Source organism: Pieris rapae, chromosome 4 (assembly GCF_905147795.1).
Source record: "Pieris rapae chromosome 4, ilPieRapa1.1, whole genome shotgun sequence".
Lineage (NCBI taxonomy): Eukaryota > Metazoa > Arthropoda > Insecta > Lepidoptera > Pieridae > Pieris > Pieris rapae.
This window is the reverse complement of record NC_059512.1, coordinates 3,244,252-3,262,445: the sequence shown is the minus strand read 5'-3', so window position 1 is coordinate 3,262,445 and position 18,194 is coordinate 3,244,252. Positions and strand designations below refer to the sequence as shown.

Sequence of the window (18,194 nt, the reverse complement as noted above, 5' to 3'; positions counted from 1 at the left end):
CACTTGATAGTTTGATATATGTCATTTGTAATCACTTGTGACTGTATGTGTATTGTCAGGCAAGATAAGTGAAACTTTAAATAAGTCAGCCAAATTTCTACAATTGTTCTAAGGTTTTATTTTCTGTTGTGTTCAGTGTTAAAAATATTCAATTTTCATTCTTGTGTTTGATTACAACAAAGAAACGAAGAGGTTATTTTCTTCGTAGTGTTTGCATTTATTTATTTAGTCCGTAAAAAACAAGTACTAAGTAATATCATAGTTTTATTAAAAGTAAGACTTATCACTCAACTTTGAATAAGATCTTTCAAAGAGATTTTTAACAAAAGTCATTGAGGATTGTTAAACTTTGCCCCTGCTTTTTTTATCTAGTGATCATTACCACTATCCACCATTAGAAAATAATTGTGGCATCAGATATATACTTTTTATATTAAAACATACATTTAAAAGATGTCAACTATGACTTTTGGTCAAAAGCAATTCATACCTACACCTCCAGATAAGGGCAGTTTTCCTTTAGACCATGAAGGTGTTTGTAAGGCTACAATGAAAAGGTATCTTAATTGCTTATTCGAAAATGATAGTAATAACTCTATGTGCCGAGCAGAAGCCAAGGAATATCTTGCTTGTAGAATGGAACACAATCTTATGGCTAAAGAAGAGTGGTCAAAATTAGGCTTTTCAGACAAAGAAAAACAGTTGAAAGAAGAACAGAACTGAACAGAACAAGTACTGTTAGACTAGACTAAATTTAATTATTGTTATCTAAAAAATATAACATTAAAAATTAATATACATATTTTATTTTCTCATTAAAAAAATATTCTTGTAAGTTTGAATAAATAACAAGATTTACATGATAGCCATAACAATATTTCTAGCATATCAATTGTTATCTAGACTGTATAGTATAATTTTAACAATAAATATATCTGAGCTTATTTGTAATTAAAGCATTTATCATCTCACTTGCCCTTCCTCACAGAAAAAGGTGTTTTGTTTTTCATACAACTGAAGACTGATAAACTAATAAACTGTATCTTCATATCCTGTAAATATAGGTTAATATAAGAATAAATTTTATTCTGATGGTTATATCTTTCATTTAAAAATTGCAAATTCCTTAGTCAAAATATGTGAAGGTTAAGGTAAGGTCAACTGAAAAAGTAAGTTTCTTTGAATTTTGGACTTCTACAAACTAGTTTTAGTTATAAACATCTTCTACATGTTTGTAGGGAGTGTGGTATAGGGCCTTATGTCTTACGAGATTGTGGCGTTGTACTTGCTGAAACACTGCTCCACATTTATAACCTGAGTCTCAAAGCAGCAACATTTCCCACATGTTGGAAAAGCAGTCGGGTAATCCCAGTTCCTAAAGTAGGATGCAATGATAAAGTAGAAAAACAGGCCGATAGCTATATTGTCAAGTTTGTCGATAGTATTGGAAGCGGCACTTCAAAAATGCATATTTAATTAAGTGAGTCCCCAACTATCAGAAGCGCAACACGGGTTTCGGCCTACGAGCAGTTCCACAAGCAACCTTTTGAATTATATGGCTAATATTAGCCCAGTAGTAGGCAGTGGGAAACAGGTAGACGATGCCTATTACGACATTAAAAAGCGTTTGATCTGGTCGATAATGACGTGCTTTTGCAGAAGCGTGCACATATAGGATTCACTTTACACTTATTAAACTTGTAATACAATACGTGGAATAGGTCAGAGGCTTACTTTACGACATCAAGCGTGACACAAGGCAGTAATTTAGAATTTCTGATAATGCTGAATGCCCGAAAGTTGTCTAGAATGCAAAGTGCTTGCTCTTCGCTGATGATCTCAAACTGTACATGCCCATAGAGAGTATAGATGACTGTATTCGGCTGCGGGAAGTCAATGTCTGCCCGCAGCCGAATACAGTCATCTATACTCTCGAGTGGTTAATTGGAGAAGGAGAAATAGATTGGAGTTTAATTTGGCGAAATGCAGTCATATCTTTCTTAAGGACACGGTTGCACACTCGATACTATACATAATATTTTAAATTTATAATAATTAGTGGTTTAACATTGGCTGAGACTACTCAGAGGTCAAAGATCTGGGAGTGTATTTTAATACGAATCTTGGTTTTGCGCACCATGTAGATAAGATATGCAAATAGATCTACAGAAATCTAGGGTTCGTATAACGAATAGCTTGTGGCTTAACGAACATCAGTGCAATTAAAATTTTGTACAATTCGCTAGTGAGAAGTCCGTTGGAGTGCAACGCAATGGTGTGGGCCTCATATGAGGCTAAATACAGTCTCATGTTAGAGCGAGTACAAAATAAATTCACTCGCTGCCTCTACAAGAGACTATATGGAGTCTATCCCTTGTATCCGCTTATGTACCCGACCCTGTTTATTCTGGGTATGGTGGGTTACGACACACTAGTGTGTCAGTGTATTTATTTAAGACTGGGCCTACGGGTACCAAGTAGAAACCTGAGGCTTACGTCTAAACTTACTAGCGCCATTCCAACTTGGTTAGCAAAGTGCCACTCACGCGAGCGATTAACGAAATTTCTATGAAGGTAGACCTATTTGTTTGCACACTGGCTGAGTTCACAAGAGTTGCTTGCTATATTGTTAGTTATAAGATTTAGGCATATAAATACAATTTTTTAATGTTTTTTTATGTAGGATAATTGCTGTGGGTATTATTTTGGCGTTCTATCGAATTAGTAGTGTAATAAATTAGTAAATAAATAAATATTGGCAAGTCGCTGCAATCAACGCGGAAGTCGGCTCATGTGACTTGGAGAATTAATTGCCGCAATTAACATTGTAGAAGACGCCTTTGATAGTACCAATTTCACGATTATAACCACAGTACTGGGTGAGGTCTAGTAACATCTACTCTTATAGATGGATTCAACATGTTTATACGAGTAAAAAAGTTCACCATTAAATAACACCATGCTGGCGATACCAGTACCAGAGGTTGCCCACAAGACGGTCTCCTATCACCGCTACTGTGGAATCTAGTTAGTAGTTAACGAGCTTATAAAGGACTTAATCTCTATATAGCGAAGACATAGCTATTCATATTCATAGAACTTTGACAGCTCCTTATGTAATTTCATGGAGGGCTTTCAGACTGATCGAGAGATGGTGTACTGAGCACGAGTTGTATGTCAACCCATCAAAAACTGAACTGATCGTGTTTGTGTACCGAAGAGTTCTTCAATCATTCACTTCCCAAATTCTTCAACGCAGAATTGAGCTGCTCTGCTGAAAAACCCAAATGCCAACTAATAAAGCAACGATCGCCTTGTATCAATCCAAAAATATGCTAGTAACACCTAGCATATTTTCAATGGGGTAACATCTACATAATGCAGTAAATCAACTAAAATAACGTTATAGCTATATAATGCCAGCGACTTCTTAGGCTTAACAACAGTCTGGGCGAAGGAGCTAGGAGGGCTTAATAAGCTAGCACCTAACGCACAATGAACAGAAAATTTGAGGTAGTTGTATTATGTTTAAGGGATTAATATGTCTAGTAATAAAATCCATATATTTATAATTTTATATTTTCCCTTAAAAGTATATAATCTAAAACTTATAAATAGCAGTTACATATTGAGTAAGAATTAATTAGTTTTAGGATTACACAATTTTGAATTATTTTATTGCCAGTTATTAATGGCATTTCAATAAAAGTAAATATCACAGTAATTATTAAATTATTTTATTTTGTGACAATTGTAAAGTGTTGTGGACTTAACTCAACTAAAATATTGCATGAGCGGTTGGAGAAGTACTACATAAATAAACGTACTATAAAATTGTTCTACAATTAAATAATGTCAGGTCTAAAAATTATAACGAATGTAAAACATTATGAGTGTTGATTTAAAACTCAAACTCGATGCATTTTGTATTTACAATTATAAGCAAAAAAATTGTTCTCGTCTATTTTTATGATAAGGTACAGCTAAATGGACATCCTATATACGTTTCCAATAAAAATGTGTTTATACTTGAGTAAACATCTATTATGTATAAAAATACTAATAATACAATTTATTAATTTATTCTGTACAAATAACTACCTATATAAAGCACCATATTTATGTTATAGAGCTCCGTTTTGAAATATGTATTTTGTATCTGTGTTCATTCTTACATATACATATCTATGGACATTAAAAATATTATTTTGGCTGTATAACTCACTCAAACGCTTTTAGTGTGGCACGTATTTTATAATAATGTGGTGTAAACAAAATATATATTATGTTGACGCAAGTTTCTAAAATAATTTTCTTATATAAGCTTAATTCTAATTTTCACGTAAACATTGCACACAAAAAGCACATCATAGTTAAAAATCTACTACGGACTGTAAGATTTTATAAAAGTTATTTATTACGATCTTAGATTATTCAATATTAATAAGAAAAAGTCTACATTACAATTTACATATTACCGAGTATGTGTACCTCTAACCAGCATGAGTGAATGTACAATAGTTTTATTTATAACTTTGTATTTGTTACACATTTCATCACATTAATTATACATAAACTTATATAATTAGTTAAGGCATTCTTGTGTAGGTTTATCTTGATTTCTCTAAAAGTTTTACGTGATTATATTTACATGATTATTTTAAAAACACGTTCAATTCGTGTTAATTACTATTAAAATAGTGTGCAGACAATTTTAGATCTTAGCTACTTCTGCGAGTATATGTGCATAATTTGTTATAAATAATGTAACATTTTTATTAATGTTAAAGATAATATACTTAGTAGTTTTTATTAGAAAAATGCACTTTTATGCGTGCTAACTAAATACTACCTAACTTACATGTTTTCAAAATAATCTATGCATTACACTATATGTAATAGGTGTGTGTACATGATTGAATCTATAAGTTTTATACGTGGAACTCAAATTGTCACACGAAAGCTATAATTTTAAATAGACAAATAAAATGAATTAACTTATATATCGCTACATACTGACATCGATATAAAACACGATCTGTACAACAGCTAAATAAATGGTGTTATGTACCTTACAATTCATAATGAAACAAGCACTCGATCATATTGAGATCAAAATGTACATAAAATAAAACCTAAATCCCTACCTAAAATTATCCTACAAGATACGATAATATGGGCATTCAATTTAATACTAAAAGGCAGTGTAGTGTTTGCGCAATTTTAATCCTAAGCCTAAAACTCAGACATAATATCGATATGTACTTGTTATATCAGTTCTACTAGCCGTATTATGCATAAGCGATGAATTTTATAAATATTTTACAATATTGTTTACTAAAAGAGATGCTACTAGAGAATATAGACAAATAGAAAGGTTTGGAGTACTAAGTGGCGCGGAACTTGGTGATCTCAGCGTGGATCCCGGAGCAGGGGGAGCACGGAATGGCGCTCGACGACCTGCTCTTTCACCTGGACACGCCATCCAGTACTGGGCTGAGGAATATTGCTTTTCGTGTTCGACGCGCATTTGGAGGTCATTGAATTTCCAAAAACCTTTGCCTTTGAAGAAGTAGGTTTTACCTGCGGAAAAATATAAGTTTAATGTTGTTTTTTTTTTTTAAATTTATTTATTAGCCGGATACAAAGTCCATTGGCGAGTTTAATGTTTACAGAAGTATCCTTGCCATGCTAGGTATCACTTTTGATTAATTTTAGTTATCGGTGGAAGCGTGAAAAACTAAGAAATAAAGGAAATTTGATTGTCCTATTCCCGTCCTAGTCCCGTCAATATTTACTCGTAGTTTGGGACTCACCATCTTTCCATTGAAATACGCTGTCAACATTGTAGCCTACGCCTTTCCACATCGACATATCTCGTGGATAATCTAATTCAACACGACCAATTTCTTCATCAAACCTGAAATTTTGTGATAATTATCATGAAAGTGCCAAAAAAATTTTTTATGGATATTTTTTTTTCTTATCTATAAAACATATCGTGTAACTTACTTCCAATACATAGTGCCACTGTAAAAGTACGTCTTTCCGTTATGTCCCCAGACCATCGCAGCGTCTAATTTATTAAGACTGTCCGGTAAGCCCAGTTCAACTAGCTTCTTAGGATAACCCGGCACCAGATATTGTGAATCAAACAGATATAATTCTCTTCCTGAAAAATTATGTTTTTTTAGTTTTTTTGAAAAGGCTTTTAAAAATGAACCGATCTTGATGTCATGGTTAACTAGAAAGAAATATTATATGACCTACGATGTCATTAGGATTTATAAGAAATGTCTTCATTATCATTTATACACTAATAAAAATTACGACTTATATATAGCACATTAATTTAATAGAAGTATACACACCAACAAAAATAGCAATCTTTCTATCCGGCCTTTCATAAACAGCGTCCACATGGGACAGGTTATTTGGTAAAAGTGACCACATTCTTGATATTTCCAAAGGATATCCTGGATACCGCCCATTAGCTCCAATTCTCCAGTGATACTAAAAAAAATCACAATGGTAAAAATGTTACATCTCATTTAAAAGTGTCGCTGGTACCAATATTTTTTTTCACAAAACTAGATATGTCATTAAACATAATATGTCAAAGGTTTCGAAATCGTCCAATATTCAGAAGGTGCTACTAATATTTATATGTTTCATGAAAAAACACGCGAACGTGTTTATTTTCTTACGCTGATGGTGGAATGAATGTTGACTTTCTAGAACATAGGCTTCTCTTTCTACATTCAGACATAAACACAACAAGAATATTATTTTTGTATTACTATAATATCTAAACACTTACTCTGTTCTTAAATATGAAAAGTTCCCCTCGTATCAAACTAACAGCATCATAACTCGTATCGCACGTGTCAGGCTTGTCAGACGGTTTTGGTGTTGTAGTTTTTGGAAAGACCGGCTTCTTTTTAGGGTAGTCTGCGTCTGTTGGGTAATTTTGGCGTGGATGTGTAGGATATTCAGGTCTCACATGGGGGTATTTAGGACGGTAGGTGGTAGGGTGCGTAGTTGATTCGGTACGAGGATAATGATTGTGGGTCCTTCGAGGGTGGCCTTCGCTGGTATTATAATGCCTCCGTTCTGGGTAGTATGGGCGTTCTGGATATGGATTGGATTTTTCTGGGTAACGTGGTCGATCTGGGTACGGATTTCTGTCTGGGTAATATGGTTTACTCGGAGGTCGAGGGTATTGGGGAGTGTAGCGGTGGTTCGGGTGCCGTTCAGGGTGATGATGGTATATGTATGGCCGTCTGGTTGTAGTTGTGGTGGTAGTTGTTGTAGTGGTTGTGGGCGGTGGCGTCTCGACCGGTCGGTAGTAAGGAATCTTTGCCCAGGTCCGTTTTACTTTAGGACCTAAAATAAAATATTTTTTAATTCAATATGTTGAAATAGAAGTATGTTGCCTAGATAAAAGTTAATGAGTCAGTAACTACTGGATCATTTTGTAATAAGATCTCACTTACCATACATTTGCTGTATCCCATTGCGATCATCTTCAGGTAATACGAAGTTGGGCTGGATACCTTGATACCACGGGAACATCAAAGCTCCTTTTACAGAACTGTGACTGAGGCCCAAGGAATGACCGAATTCATGAGCCGCAACCGCGAACAACGATGTTCCTGGAAGATTTATTAAATAATTAATCGACGTTTGAGAGAGATTTGAGTTTGCTATTTTGATAAATAAGTGTTTTTTAAAGATTAAAAATGTCAAAGGTACAGCAGAGGTGTTTCATCCAATTCAATCAAATTTCCACTTTAATTGATGGTCTATAACATCGAAATATTTATTAGTATGTACAACATAATATAAGATATATGCATAATGCAACTATTGATGGTTTTAGCAGGTATAAACAAGCTTTAACAGTATTATAGGTATAACCACGCCTAGTCATTTGCATGTCAAAACGAAGCTGACCGCGACATGCTCATTTCCGAACATCGACTTTTCACGGAAAAACTAGTTTCGACAGTTAATTAACTAACTAGCTTTATAGGGTTCGTGTTAAATACCTAGATAACCATTAATTTGCAAGCACAAACATTTTATTTGTTTACCATAAATTCAATCTTACACAGTGAAAGATTTAACAGGTTTAATATTTAAAGAAAACACTTTTTTAACGGATTGAAGCTATGTATTATTGTAAACTTATAATTATTTAAACACCACCGTCACGGTCACCGTGACCACGCACGCTGTAAAGCACGCGAAACGTCGGATAAATACATAGTTTCAATCCGTTAAAAATGTGTTTTCTTTAATTGTGTAAAAGTTATGTTAATAGAAGACAATACTAGGTTTAATATTGTTAGAAGCTCCTTTCATTTGCCGAAATATGAGCTATTAATTAACTATTTGTTACTCTTTTATCGGAGATACACGATGCTTGGATTTCTGTCATTAACATTATTAATACAAACTCATTAATACAGCTTTTTACATAACCGTGTATCGATAGTAATAAAGATCAATATTGTTTTACTAACAAACACGATTATGGTAGGGTTTCAATTAGTGTGTATTAGCTGTTTGCAGAGCTTAGGCTACACGTGTGCATCGATTTAAGCGGCGCACATGTATCGGATTACGAAACTGGTAGTGATCGTGTCCAAAATTTGATTTAAGATATTTAGCATTGCAATGTTGTATCTGTTTTGTTGTCTATGGACAGTAAAAAGTTTATACATTTTTTATTACAGATTCCTTTAAAATTAAACTGAGCGTTTCAGATATCCTTTAATAATTGATTTTTCAATAGCATAAGTTAACTTAATGTATATATATTTTAAATATTTGATAACATATTCGAATATTTTTTATAAAAATGTCATAATTACGGAAAACTATGTATATTTAAGTAACAATACCTTCTTCGTCGTCGTTTTTGGGTTGCAGTAGCCACAGTTCATCGTCATCAAAGTGAGCGTCACCTCCACGACCTGTGCCCGGGAAAAACGCGTGCGCAAGAATCGAGCCCCTCCCGTCGAATGGATATGCGTCGTCATGGTAACGTCTGGAAATTTAAGAATTCTAAATTTAAAATTTTGGTTTTTTATAGTATTAAAATATTAAACAGCATTTTTCTATAAATTTATATTATTATTAGTCATATTCCACGTAACACGAGAAACATTATTTAGTTCTGTTTCTTTATGTACATTACCATCATGGATATCCTACCGACATTAGCTTCATTTTTTCTGTCTAAAGTATTAATTAACCAATAATTACAGCCATCAATAATTACAACATAATACGCAGACTTATAATGAGAATAGTTGGCCTAGAGTAATGTATTCATTATGCGACAAACAAGTGTGGAGGACGTAGGTACGGAGCAATCAAACTTGCTTCCCCCGGGTGTTCAGTCTCACTCACCACCTAATCATTTTTGCTTCAGTAACGACTAAAGCTTTCGATGGCTTCATATATTTTCAAATTTAACATCAAAATGCGATTGTTAAAGTGATTTTTATTGGACTGTTTTGGTATAAAAAATACATTAAAAACCTCATAATACTAACAAGTAACATATCTATTACAGACACAGTTTTGAAAGGCAAATCACTACTAAAAACAGTAAGACTAAATATAGTATCAAGTTTCTCCTTTGAATTTCAATACAATCTCAGTGATTCGAATAACATTTTTTATAGACTATGCTAACTTAATCAACTTATAACGTATTCGCCTATTAAATCGCTAAAAACGTCCTCTTACAGTTCATTCATGCGTTCAATTTCATTATAAAATTTCATAAACTATATGTATTTTTAACAACGGAAAATACAATTCGTTATTTTCTAAAGGGAATAAACATTAGTGGGCGTGAAAGAACACGCTTCTTTTGAGCATTTTTTGTTCATTAAAGTGGAAAGTAATCAGCAACACACCGTCGATGATAAACTAGTTCCTCGTAGTTAAACAAAATGGGACAGTCCCGCGTTGACACAGCCATCAAATTTAATAGCATCAAAATGGAAAGTTTCCGAGTAGGGGATGATTTATTACTCCCCAGCTCAATTGCCAATGAGAGTTGGCGATAAAACACATATATTTATATGTTTCGTTACTTTTAATATATGCCATAAAGGCATTAAGAATTGTCGTTTAGTAAACTTTGAAAACAAACTCAAAGATGTTTCATTTATGGTTAATTGTTTTATCGCGTATTAAATTCCTAAATTAAATAATACTCGTACGATTATAACGTTTCGGATTGTTAGGTTGCTTCCTTTTACTCATCTTGATCTGATTGTTCAATCCTTTCCAAAACTAACAAATATATTAAAAAAATTTAAGTTATAAATGAAAAAAAAAACTTCGTATACATTTTTCTGGATTAAAGTAATTATTATTTAATTTTAATATTTACTATTTTCAATGGTCAATAGATAGTAACTGACAAACTTATTGTATATGGGAGGGGTGTCTAAGGATCTATTCATTAAATGTTTATTACCCGAATAACTTTAGGAACTCTGCCTTCTTCAATTTAAGTTTCGGTACTCCTACAGCAGATACAAACACGAACATAAACGATCATTTTTGCTTTGTCATGATGTTACAGTAATTATATGCGTTTTAATTTGACACAAGCTCGAGTCTAGACGATAAAAGTTCAGGCTGTAAGCTTTGACGTGGACGCAATATGGTGGTCGCAATATGTCCTTATTGTGGTTTTTGTTGAGGGTAGTTTCTCATGTCGCGTTGAACGGTGATCTAATATAGGAAACTTTGTATCCTCATTTCAGATGCAGCTCTCGACTTTTGTAACGTCGCTCGTTCTATTTTTAAAATGGATTTTACAAGATCATTTGATTTTGTTATTTCGGTTTTTATATGATTAAGGCTAGACAGAATGTTATTATAAAAAAGTAGACTAGAATGGGTGCTTATGTAATAGGTTAGAAATCTATCTATTACTTGGAGAAAATAAATAAAATGGTAATAGATGATTTTGGTAATACATATGTTTTTTGTGGCTTAAAAAAAAGGTTTCTTTTTTCTTCTTATTTAAGACTGTTACATTGATATTATATTTGATACATAACATTTTAATTACCTTTCACGCACATTATCTACGTATAAGCTTTTTTAAAACCGGATCTAATCAATAAGTTACCTTATCACATCTCTGTTCCTAATAACTTTCAGCACGGACTCTGAATGTGTATATTTCCTTTGACAACGACCTGCCGAAGCAATTTGCCGTGTATAGGACTATTAGATCAATAGCAAAGTGAGTTTGGCAAGTCACGTTTGTACTGGAATCGTGTACCGAGTTGAAAAGGTAACTGCCAACAAACAGTGTTTTTACCATTGTTGTTCAAAGGTGTTCTAAATTCAAAGGCATGAACTTTCCTAAAACTTACTAGCTTAATAAGGATAGCGTGTGTTGATGCGTTATAGCTTTTTTATTGTTCGTTAGTAGTTATTGTTACTTACATTGTTTATTGTTACTATTAATTAAAGACCGTCTGCTATTTCGGCTTGCTATGTAGTTATTCAAAATTTGTATTTCTATTCCTTCTAGTAACCCAAATGTTTTAGACAACGTGTAAGATTTTAAATATTTTAAAGTGCCTTTTAGTTTTAATAAACTTGATCCATAAAATTATACATAACCTTCACTATTATAGTTTGACAAAAAATCTTATTGATGCATTAAGAACATCAATAACCTTAGAAATCTCAATAACATGCGTTGAATCTGTCCTACGTTATATTGTCCGTAACTTATTGTGATGCCTCGCACGACACCTCACAAATCCCCTTAAAATGGATAGGACGCGTCTCCAAATCCTCGCTTGATTATTATTTATTATCAGTACAATGAATCAAGAAGCGAATTTACTACTTTTAGTTACTTTATTCACACATACTCCCAGTTTACAAAACAAGTAGCACACAAAATAATTTATTTTACTTCAACCGGCCACTATTCGCCAACATGATCTTAATTTATTCTATTGTAATGTAATAGGTTTACTATTGAGTTTCTAATTGTCTTACTTGGCAAATGATACGACAATATCAGCGTCGTCTGAGTTGACTTCTGTGAAGGTGAGCCTTGAAGCCTGTTCCCAGACGTCGAGGGCGCGGGCCAGCACACTTCTTGTTATGTGAGGGTCCAGTTGAGACGGCCGACGGGCTTGAGACAAGCTGTAAAACAAATTCAAATTAAGAACATACATTTTATATACATTATACAAATAAGTTACGGTCATTGGTTGATAACACGCTTAGTTTTAATTGGAATGTTTATTTGTGCTTTTTAAATGGTCTGCTTCGAAATCCAAGTTAGGTACTAAACATTTTCCGTTTACATTTATAATTATAGAATTACAGAGCTCTTTAATAAAAACATTGATTTTGGTTACAGAATGAGTATGAAACTTTACTGCAAGTAGGTACTCACTGCATATTTTATTTGTAACGCTCATCCAGAACTGTTCGTAACAGAATAATTCTGCACACCATTTTACTCGCCTAGACGTGCTTATTACATTGGATTTATGCGTTGTCATGGCCAAAGCGACTTCATTAGTCCTACGCAATTTTAATCAAAGGATTAAGTGATTATTTAAATCGAGAAAATTACTTTCGACAAATGCTTGAGTATGTACTAAGTAAATTATTTATTATAATGTACAAATAAAATCCTTTATATATCGTGTATATTACTGTCACCTTTTGACTAAGCTAACAAATTTATTAGAGGCCATAGTTTCGATCCCTGATTCTAGCTCGTCTGTGTGAGGCACAAACATCATCATAAACAATTGTTCAAATCTGACCTTAAAGGTACCAAGATGAAGAAATCTGAAGCCAATACCTATAAGGCTGGTTTTATTTAAATAGTTGTGTTATTTAAATACATCTACTTTTTAAAAACCCGCTAATTGCATCACATAAATCCCTACATAATTAAACTTCTAAATAACATTACAGATAAAATATGAAGTTAATTTTCACGCGACACGTTATGTTGTATAAAATATCGTTTTCGCGGGTAATTAAAACTAACCAACACGACTGGACTGTTGGTCATTGCTGTAGTTAATTATTATTTCAATAACGTTATTAGGGGACACATGGGAAATATGGGACAGCGTCTGCTGTCTATGTTACGAACTGAATTTTCATTTGTGTCACAGTTATACGTTGTGTGAAATATGTAATCGAGTCATTTAATGAAATATTTCAGTACAGTCCAACTGATGGAAACCATTCTAAAATTATTGCCATTACAACATGGCTCGTTGTTTTGCAATATAACAGACAAGTTGTTAATTGCATCCCTTTGATGAAATTTGCAACCACATTCAACCCAGTGTTTTAATGCCACGCGGAAACAATGGATGCAGAATAAGTTATGGCTTATTTTAATTTAACACATAAATCCTTTGACATAGCAGTCAATGAACGCGGAAATAGGAATTTACAAAAATTGCTATGAAATTATTATTTGTAAAACTAATAAGGAAAGTAACTTAAAATAATATACCAAACACGAAAGAGATGAAAGTAGGCGTAAATTCAAAAAAATAAAGTACGAATCTGTTAAGGAAAACGTGAGCGCCTTAATAAGTTACGAGTGCTTTAAAGGACTTCATGGCTCATGGCTATTTCCAGTTATAAGTAAACAGAAACCTTTAGTCAGTGTCGAGACACGTGCTCAGCTACCGGGCCACGTGAAAACGTGACTAGGGCTACCTCGTCGCTGTCGCAACTGTTGGCGAGAAATTAATTAACTTCGTTCTTGATTGACTTCTCTCGCAATGTTAAACGGGAAAGCTTTGTTCGTTGTTTTATAAGTTTAAAAAACTTTGCGACCCGACTTCCTTTTCAGTAAAAAATATATTTTTTTAGTACAATATTTTTATGTATCAATTTAGTTTTATATACACAATGTTAGACTGATCAGTTCTAAACTGATCAGTCTAACATTGTGACTAAAGACTAAACTGACTGATCAGATCACTTCGAAAGGAAATCTACGACAAGCGTTACGCAATTAAGCAGACAGCTATAACTATATATCGCTCAATTTGCATTTGAATGAGTATTTGGGATGTATCGAATACGTATGTTCATTATTTGATTTATTGGTGATAAAGTGAGGCGATGCGTATTCGATAATAACATCGCATTGTATAATTCGGCAGAGGCCGCGCCCCGCGTTTATTACGCGAAATAAAACATGCGACATGACGACACAGCGACGTCTTCACGAAATGGACATAATCTCGTTACGATGTCATAACAAAGAGATTTGTAAGCATGAACTTTATGGTCTGTGTCCAACGAGCTAAAATTTAATTTTCTGAAATAATCTGTCAGTGCCCCATTAAAATTACTCGTCCGTATTCCCCGACATTTTATATACCCAAGACGTTGAAACTTACACGAATAAAATATAATTTTATATCTTACGGTAATAGAAGGCGCTTCCCTTAAAATTATCTGTAGTTAAAATCGCGCGGCAAATAAGATATTTTGCAATTACTTTTTAAGGGTTGGATATTAGCATAAAAATAATAAAATGTCAGCGGGATTCGGTCCCCCGTGGCGTGTTAGGAACCCTCTGATATCGGCGTTCGACAAATGTCAACTTCATAAGCATATGGACGGCATCCATTTTGAAATCGAAAAAAATGGTAGAGTATTCTTATATTATCCAGAAATATTCTATTTTTATCGCTTTTACTTGAATAGGGTGATTAATACCACGAAATAAATTATTGTAAGAGTTATGCCTATGCCTTGAGAGACAGGCAACTTTGTACGTTTTATCAATGCATTTAAATTTTTACTATGTGCGCCATTAACATGGTTCATTAAAGTAATACACAGGGAACTAACTGACACTTATAGCTAGGAATTTTTGAGATGATAGATAAATATTTGTAAGTAGGTAAATGTAAAGTATTTGAATAAAGGTCTTTTATTTATTTGCTTATAGGTAACAAAAACATCGAACGAAAACCGGCATGTTTTTGAATTAAAAGACAACAGTTTTGTGGTACCTACGATAATTCTAATAAACGTATCAATTCCAAATTTACCAAACCCTTGAATATACTTATATGTGTTACAAAGATACCTAGACATACCCTCTCAGTATGATTGGTATGATATGCGATGCTTTCATATACAACATACTTTTACCATAAACTATACTTTTCTCGATCGTTCGATAATAGACTAGTATATAATGGGGGTATAATATGCAGGGGTATCTCATTGAAATCCTGTCTCCCACGACGCTGCACTCGACTCGTATATTGTAGATAAGCGACGTGGCAATAGGCATTGATGTGCACTGGGGATTCAATGCTAGTCGATCTCTCGATTCTCCGTCGGAGAAAAGGATTGAATGCAACTCTTTCAATGAAGGATACGGTGTCGAGTCTGCACGATATCTCACTTTAAAATTATACCAATTTTCCATACGACATCACTTATTGTTAAGAAATATGCTAGATTTTATACATAGTTTTTTATTACTATCTAAAAACTGTTTTTTATTTTCAAAATTAAATTGCCAGTGATGTATGTTTATAGAAACATTTTTTCATTTTACTACTAAACATAATTAGTTTATTATTAATGCAGGTTTAGGTAACAAGATTACATAGAAATGGCACATGGATATTAGAGAACGTTGTTAGGATATAAACATATAAACTCAGTAATCTTACTATTATTGATTTCGTCTAAGCCCGTTAAATGACATTTTTTTTCTTAACGTAGAAGACAGGTTCGATCTCTGACGAAACAATAACCGTTTAAATGGCGCAAGGGACCAGAAAGCCTAGAAGACTAGACTGAAACAGAAGCACACAAAAAGTGTCGGCTACATTCAATCCTTAGGTTCACTTAAGCATACGGAACTACTATAATTCAATTATCATTACACCTACTTTATATCTCTGTACTAACTACCACAAACTCCATGTTATTACTAACTTATCCCAAATCAGTCGCAATGTGGTAACGGAGACATATGGGAAATTAGTGAATTCGGTCCGGCGCTGGAAGGCAAAATTAAGCTGAGAGTAACTTTGTTATGAGTGTAATAGTTTATTACCACTCGCTCGCTTTTCCGTCATGGAATTGTCACGAAATCGAAATGATATTTCAGAAACATGCATTGGCCATCGGAGTTAGCACTTTTTGATATTCATAACCGTATCGTGACTGCGGTGCCGATTCGTGCAATATCGCAAAATATAACAATGCAATGTACTGCGGTTCAGCTGAATACAAGACAAACAGTGAATTTACGTATTATTAAAAACAATAAAACCACATGTGTACAACACTTAATGTTTTAAACAGTTGCCCGTTTCATATTTATGCATATTTTATGACCTTTTGTATCGATACCACAGTTTCATTGTACAGTAGGTTTACCAAACCACTCACTTTATAGATTATTTTATAAAGTATTTAAATGGATAACTGTTATTGTCGGAAAATTTTGACAAAAATTTTTAGTCACTTTTATTTATATCAAATTCTCTTATTTAAACAAAAGTAACTTAACTACATTATAATTGTGTTTTATACGAATATAATATAATTTGATGGGTATAATTCTATCATAACACTTTCATTTAAATGTCTTTAATATATATTATTCTTAAAGAAAAATTCTTAATATTGAAGCTTGCGTCCAGTACGTAATAAAAGATTCCACTCCCTATACCGTATATAGTTATGAGACTTTTCAAAGTCAATACCAGAGACGAATCATATTCGTTAGTAACGATAAAATTCTTAAAGTCTCTTTTTACTCATATTATTAATTATACACGCGTTTTATGTGAAGTATGCAGCAATATGCGAAAGTACGATATTAAATTTCTAAAATGCACAAGATATATTTTTGTAAGTTCCAAGTCAGGTAAGTAAGGATCAAAGTGTGTTTTTTGTAGTAAATGAGCAATATTATTATTAAATTATTACCATATTTAAAAACTAAGTACACTTAGCATATAACTGAATACATTCACAGGCTCTCAATGTACTTTCAGAAATTAGTTTAATTAAATTTGTAATAAGTTTTTAAATTAAAACCACACCGTAAAGTGCAATATAAATGGATATAGATAAGTTTCGAAAGGTTATAGTCTTACATGAAGCGTCGGGATCTAAAGACACGAGTAGTTAGAACTTTTATATGAGTTGGCTAAACTGAAAGAGATATAATTGGAAACTTGAGGCGTCTGCTGCAAGCGGTAATGATAGAACTGTAATTCACTTTCTTAATATTTTATTTAATTTCACCTCGGCTCAGCTGGTATTAATGTCGGCAATCTATTTATATAGAAAAAGAATAATTTGTTTTATGTTTATCTATTTAAATGTTTATAACCGTTCAATAACTCTCTAGTATCTGAGTGATTTGGCAGAGTGTAAAATTTTCGTATCAAACCTACTTTGTTTAAATAAAAGTTAAAAGATAAATACAATGTAAAAGAAAATGATTGAAGATATCATCATGTCTTACTTAAGCTGTGAATTTGCTTCTTCATTTCTGCTTGTCATAAATTTGCAAAATTACTATGAAAATGTGTATTTGGAACAACCCCAAGTTGATCGCAGCTAAATAAGATACTCTTTTGACATAACGAAAATTATCTTTATTTAGAGTAATATATTAATAAAATAATTCAAAATTATCTCGTATCTAAATATTAAACAGTTATGTTTATCATGTATTAATTCAATTTGCCATTCGACAAAATATAACTTTTTACTTAAAACCAGACCAAAATAATGCCTTTATGAAAAATACGCTTTCTTAACTTTGTAATAATTATTTTACCTCAAGATACAAAAATAAACTTAAACGATTAAAATTGTCTGTTTCAGACAGTGGTGTTATTACAAAAGCGTGTCTCTTAAAGTGGTGTTGTAGTTTATCTATCCAATAACCCATTCGCAAAGTCAACGCCACGGTTTGACGTGACCGCAGTTACACCTCGCTAAGTGGGGGGTTATTTTTACAGCTCCCCGACATCGTGCGCTAAAAGCGTTTGTCTTGAATTTTTAAAGTGCCAATTGAAGTTTAGAGCAAAGGGTGCAATTGCCAGCGTAGAAACTGTCTTACAAACTTTTGTCTTTAGTTTTGTCGATTG

General features: G+C 33.0%; 2 protein-coding genes across 2 annotated transcripts in view; one reads left to right on the top strand and one right to left on the bottom strand.

Moving 5' to 3' along the window:
* The first annotated feature begins 104 nt into the window (after nucleotides 1-104).
* LOC111000302 (cytochrome c oxidase assembly protein COX19) lies at nucleotides 105-1,095 on the top strand. Its single transcript, XM_022269697.2, has one exon. The coding sequence runs from the start codon at nucleotides 454-456 to the stop codon at nucleotides 721-723; it is 270 nt and encodes an 89-aa protein (XP_022125389.2). The 5' UTR covers nucleotides 105-453; the 3' UTR covers nucleotides 724-1,095.
* Nucleotides 1,096-3,565: 2,470 nt separating this feature from the next.
* The window catches only part of LOC111000305 (matrix metalloproteinase-14), a 134,450-nt gene continuing 119,821 nt past the window's right edge, over nucleotides 3,566-18,194 (bottom strand). Inside the window, exons 5-12 of the mRNA XM_022269701.2 lie at nucleotides 12,058-12,207; nucleotides 8,910-9,055; nucleotides 7,497-7,655; nucleotides 6,821-7,386; nucleotides 6,372-6,513; nucleotides 6,013-6,172; nucleotides 5,817-5,920; nucleotides 3,566-5,583 (exon numbers count right to left, since the gene is read on the bottom strand). Coding sequence (XP_022125393.2) covers nucleotides 5,312-5,583; nucleotides 5,817-5,920; nucleotides 6,013-6,172; nucleotides 6,372-6,513; nucleotides 6,821-7,386; nucleotides 7,497-7,655; nucleotides 8,910-9,055; nucleotides 12,058-12,207 — 1,699 coding nt within the window. The 3' untranslated portion in view covers nucleotides 3,566-5,311. The remainder of the gene's footprint in view (nucleotides 5,584-5,816; nucleotides 5,921-6,012; nucleotides 6,173-6,371; nucleotides 6,514-6,820; nucleotides 7,387-7,496; nucleotides 7,656-8,909; nucleotides 9,056-12,057; nucleotides 12,208-18,194) is intronic.

What these genes read in the sequence shown, in the direction of transcription:
- LOC111000302 (XM_022269697.2), top strand. Translation starts at nt 454, where the DNA reads ATGTCAACTATGACTTTTGGTCAAAAGCAATTCATACCTACACCTCCA.